Source organism: Schistocerca cancellata, chromosome 2 (genome assembly GCF_023864275.1).
Source record: "Schistocerca cancellata isolate TAMUIC-IGC-003103 chromosome 2, iqSchCanc2.1, whole genome shotgun sequence".
Classification (NCBI taxonomy): domain Eukaryota; kingdom Metazoa; phylum Arthropoda; class Insecta; order Orthoptera; family Acrididae; genus Schistocerca; species Schistocerca cancellata.
In genome coordinates, this window is record NC_064627.1 from 781,577,449 (window position 1) to 781,583,448 (window position 6,000).

Here is a 6,000-nt window from a genome sequence, read left to right on the forward strand (position 1 = left end):
GTGGATCGATATCAGACCTCTGCAAACTATTACAACTAACGGGGGCAGACAGTTCAAGGCAGCATTATCCCAAGAACTTCATCTCTGTAGGTACAACCATATCCACACAACTAGTTATCACCCTCCCAGCAATGGATTAGTGGAAAGATTCCACCACACTCTACAGGTGACATTGATTCTTGCAAATGGATGAGACAAACACAACTACCAGTGCATACCCTCATTGCACTCAAATCCTTCCAGTCATCTGTGCATGGCCGACAATGACAAGAGGAGCCCAAGCTGTGGGTGCCAGCTTCAGCTGCCAGAAGTACCAATGCTGAGAAGACACATAGGAAGATTGGTGTCTGTGGCTCCAGGTTTTTAAAAAAAAAGGTGGAGAGGGAATGGGGCGGCAGATTGCTGGTGTGGCAACCTAACAATCAACTGTAACAAATGATTTCATCTTGGGAAGTGGGTCATCTCTTTTTTAAACTTTTCATCTCTGATATTCTTCTGTGTGTTAGCACCTCTTTCTGTTCATGTTCTGATTCTGTGATGTTGTAATTGTGATTGTAATAAAGGTGTACAAAAATACCTAGGGTGTTTGCGTCAAGCTTGCCACTGCTCCAAGCATTCCAATAAGTCTTCTACCTGCTGTCTGGGTTCAGTATAAGATGTATACAACCTTTTGGTCCTTTTACTTTATACCTGCTTCCTTCATAATATCAAACAGGGCTTTCCAGTCAAGACTGTCAAAAGCTTTCAGTAAATCTACAAAGGCTATAAATGTAGCTCTGTCTTTCATTAGTCTATCTTCTAAAATCAATTGTATGGTCAGTATTGCACCATATATTCCTACATTTCTCTTGAACCCAAACTGATTTTCATCAAGGTTGGCTTCTAACAGTGTTCCTCATCCTTGTTGGAAAATAACTACTAGCAATATAATATAAAAATGAACACAACAAGTATTAAAAAAAACAGCTTTCAGCCCTATGTCATTGTGTTAAATTTGTTTCAAGAAATAGCAAATATTTCGGAGTAGCTTAGCTACTGTTCATCATTAATAAAGTTTTTGCCAACTGCTTCAATTTTTAGTGTACATTTTTACTCAGTCTACATCCTTAAAAGTTTTCCTTCATGAAGGAATTAGCAGAGGATGATGTATGAATGACGGCTAGATCACACTGCCATAAAGTGGTTTTAGAATGTTTCACTGTGTCTTTGCTGCCACAGAAACAGCAGCAAAGAAATAATTTCCTGTGGTTGTCTGTTAATTAATGGTAGAAACAGAGATCCAATAAGTAAAATAAAGAGATCCAGGGGTTTGTATGTGATCTTAGTAGTATCACTTCCATGTTGTGCATTTTGTAGAGTCAATTAATGTTCTGTAGATCTTTATGTAAGTTTTCATCTTTATCTCTGTGCCTTTGTGTGGAAAAATGTATTCACTTTTTAAGTAATTGAAGGTTAAATTATGCATAACTATTGTCACTGCAACTGGTATATACCTTCTGCAACATTCCTTCTGGTACTCTGTTGTGTGTATGACTTTTACTTTCACCCATCCAGTGATAGTGTGAAAATGTGTTCACTGGGAAATAATATTCTGAATAAATGTTTTAGAATATAGCTACTTGTGATGGCTACTGTCAAAACTAGACAATTGTAAAGCAAAAAATATCCTTACTGCTAATGTAACAAAGAAAATTGTAAGGGATTGGTCTCACATAAAGCAATAAAAAAATGATATTTAAATGATGGTCACAATGGTAGTAATATTCTCATATAACATAGTCTTAACTACACCATCTATTTAAATTGTTTAAAAAATTGACAAAATATATACATATACCACAGAAAAAGTAATTGCTGTGTAATGCTGAGAAGATATAAAAAGCAATGCACCAGTGAATTACCTCTTTCTGCCCCAGTGACCAGAGCTCTTTTTGACTTGAAACTTATTTCCATATTTGTCAGTTTTTGGTTTCAGGATATCAATAAATGTAACAGACTTAAATGTGAAATTTGTTAATAAATCTCTGTGGAGGATATCTTATCTTCAAACATAGATTAGATAACAGAAGCCAAGAAATTATTGTGAGGCACTCTTAAGTTATCAGAGCTTTTTACACTAACATTATCTCTCTAATGGATTTGATAATAAAGATTTAAAAGGTCAATAACTTGTCTATTGATTGCACTGATGTTTTTAATGATATACACTTCCAAGACAAAACAAAAACATGTACTCTACTTGGCCTGGCAACAACACTAGACATGAGCAACACTAATGTGCCCTGGTGGTTGTTCTGTCACAGACAATTGCAACTCTAACCATTTACATACCTGTCAATGGTGAGTACATGAGCAAAAGTACATCAAAATCTGACAATGTCTTCTGGGTGTTTTACTTTTTTATCATGCAGTATGTATCCTCTCTACTTCTGCCATCATCAGCTTCTCTGATACCCAAATAGCAAAACTCAACTACTATTTATAGCGTCTCAGTGTCATCTGATCTCATTCAACTACATTCCATTACCCTTGTTTAAATTTTCCTTTCAAGATGTTACAAGTTCTGTTCAACTGATTTCCCAAGTCATTTGCCATATATTGAAGAATTACAAAATCACAGCAAACCTTACTGTTTGTTCTCTATGAGATTTAATTACTTTTTGTAACTTCTCTTTGGTTTCCTTTATTGCTTGCTCTGTGTACAAATTGAATAACACAGTGGATAGGCTGTAACCCTTTCTCCAACCCTTCTCAATTACTGCCTCCTTTTCATGTCTTTCATCTCTTTTATCTGCAGTCTGCTTTCAGTACAAGTTACAGATAATATTTTGGCTCCTGTATTTTATCCTTGCTACCTTCTGAACTTCAAAGAGTGTACTGCAGTCAACACTGTCAAAAACTGCCTCTAAATCTTCAAGTGCTATAAATGTAGATTTGCCTGAATTTGTCCTATCTTCTAAGATAAGTTGTAGAGTCAGTATTGCCTTATGTGTTCCTTCTATAAGTAATTCGCATTATTATTTTGTAACCGTGGCTTATTAAATTGATATTTCAGTAATTTTCACACTTGCCAGCACTTTCTCCCCCCCCCCCCCCCCCCCCTCTTGGTTTTTTGGGGAGAAATATTGGAATTATTACATTCTCCTTGAAGTCCGAGAGTTATTTCATGTCTCGTATACATTGCACATCTGGAGGCATAGTTTTGTCTCCCAAGGGTCTCTATAATTGTTAGGCAATGTCATCTACTCTAGGTGCCTTGTTGTGATTACACTATTCAATGCTCTGTCGAATTCTTCTCACAGCATCACATCAACTCCCATCTCATCTTCATCTGGTTCCTCTTCCCTTTCTATAATACTGTCTGCAAGTTTGTTTTACTAGTTTATGAAGATTGTGCAATCAAAATCAGTGATGAACAGAAATTATGATGAAATTTCCAAATGTAGGACTATTTTCAATATACTGTGCCCAAGATACCCTTGATTCAGAAGAGTTATGTTGTTTCACACTCTAAAGTGGTGAGTAAATTTAATTATAAATGTCTGGGTTTCTTCCACTGAACAACGTTCATAGAATATTTTCAGCAGCTGTACACACAAATGGTAATTTAATTTAAATTTCTGAGATGATTGTTTGAAAGACATTTTCTAGATGAATTTTTCATCTCTTGGACAGGTTACAATATTGGCTTCCTTGTTTTGCTTAAATTTTTCAATAGAATTTTATGTTAAAAATTGTGTCCTTGAACATCACTGACAGTTTCCATTACAATCCTCAGTGGACACAACATGACCATAGTGGTTATTTTATTGTTATTATTTCACTTTCAAATCATAAATAATTAGTACATGAAATACACAAACAAAAGGGATCAAATGAACAATAAGGTCCAATACTCTGCAATACTAATAGTTCAGCTGTAAGTTATTTTTAATGGAATAAACTAGGTTTTCTGTTTCATCAATTTATAAGGGCAGTTGAATTTTACAATACGTACATGTTACAATAAATATCAAGGCATTGCTGAAAAGACTGTATGGAAGGTGCATCAAATACTTCTATTACTTTATTGATTGGCGACTCCATGGAGTGTCCTGTGCACCATGACCAGATAATGTATATACTTGGAAGGAGAGACAGCATTGGTCATATTTTTTTGTTTTATTAACCGCAAAATCGATTTTTGGTCACTTAGTGACCATCCTCAGTGCTGTAATATACAATTTAAATTGGTAGGCACTGGTGTCAACAAGCTTAGAGTGATCACATAAACGGTCGTATTTTTTTGTTTTATTAACCGCAAAATCGATTTTTGGTCACTTAGTGACCATCCTCAGTGCTGTAATATACAATTTAAATTGGTAGGCACTGGTGTCAACAAGCTTAGAGCGATCACATAAACTGAGTTTATTAACCGCATAAACTGAGTTTATGTCATCGCTCTAAGCGTGTTGACACCAGTGCCTACCAATTTAAATTGTATATTACAGCACTGAGGATGGTCACTAAGCAACCGAAAATCAATTTTGCAGTTAATAAAACAAAAAAAATACGACTAATGCTGTCTCTCCTTCCAAGTATATACTTCTATTACTTCTGCAAATATATTAATTTTAAGGGTGGTATGAAGAATGCAGCAAAAATAGACATTTTTTGACATATTGATATCTAACATTGTTAAAACTAAAATTGACTCATGTGACAGGATCAGGCTGTGAATTTATAATCATTTCATTTTTGCATACACAGTTTTATCAAGTCAGTTAGAAGCAGAATCCGTGTTTGTCTGTAACTTATGTAGATTTCTGTATTGAGCAGAAAGAGTTTTCTGGGTACCTGCATATTTCTTATAAAAAGTAATGGTCTTTAACTTTTGACTGAATTCAGAATGTAGACTTGTGATTGCATATTCTTGTTTGTACATATTGTGTATAGTTAGTTGTGTAGTAAAGATAATGACTCTGGACATTTGTTCTGTTCCATCAGATTTTCATTACCATTATCACTGTTTGATTCAGTCAAAGGATAGAGAGAAATATTCCAAAACAGTTGAGCCTTATAACACCATTAGATCATCATTGATATAATCATGATATATTTGCCTTTTTTTGACTGTAGTTCCTTCTTGCATCCTGTGAGCTTTATTTATTTTGTGCAGTTTTAATATGTGATATTTGTTGCATATGTCTGCTGCACAGTATGTATTAGGTGTATTAGATGTCTTGTAAAGATATGTGACCTACACTGGAGACAGCAAGCTAATTTTTTCTACAGTATGAAGTAGCATCACTGACAGTAATAGTTGGTGGCTGCTGCTACAACCTTCCTCAACCATATGGCATCCTCATTGGAGCTGATGGCAGTACACACAATGATGCATCTGATAACTACTGGTTTTAATACTGTGAATTTGTTTTCCTTTTAAGAGCCTTTGTAAGCAATGGAGCGTGAAATTTAACATTTGCTATGTGTGTATGGCTCGTAACACGAAAGTATTGAGAACACTTCCAAGTCAGAAAGAGATACTGAAGCAGAGAATGCATTATAATACCCATTAGTTCTATGGAGATATACGCTAGCATGATAGGGGCACTAGGTAAGAAAAATTAACAATGGTTAGTAAAATGGAGAACAAAAATTGAGGTATTTTTGGTGAGGTATTTTTTGTGAGGCAGGACTACTCTGGCACCTTTCATTAGTAACTAAATACCTCCTTATAGACAAGCAGAAGTCAATTGGCATCCCACACTTTTTGACGATTTCTAATAAGAAGAGTGTTACTTATATACCAATAAATTTAGTCCCTCATGGTATTTGCAGTAAATAACAAGAATAGATTTTTGATGAACTCACCAATTCCGAACCACAATACTAGCAGTAAAAATAATTTCCATGTAGCGTACATATTCCTGTCTAGTGCCACAGTGTAGTTTTATACTCTGTTGCAGGTTGCAGTAGACACCATACAGGAAACTGAAACTCCCCAGTTATTCAAAAACC

The 6,000-nt window shown here is 35.1% G+C and overlaps 1 protein-coding gene across 1 annotated transcript in view; it reads right to left on the bottom strand.

Annotated features, from left to right (window-relative positions):
- Window positions 1-2,021, bottom strand: part of LOC126148386 (L-xylulose reductase-like) — a 54,611-nt gene extending 52,590 nt beyond the window's left edge. Inside the window, exon 1 of the mRNA XM_049915755.1 lies at window positions 1,902-2,021. Coding sequence (XP_049771712.1) covers window positions 1,902-1,953 — 52 coding nt within the window. The 5' untranslated portion in view covers window positions 1,954-2,021. The remainder of the gene's footprint in view (window positions 1-1,901) is intronic.
- Between the last annotated feature and the right edge of the window lie 3,979 nt (window positions 2,022-6,000).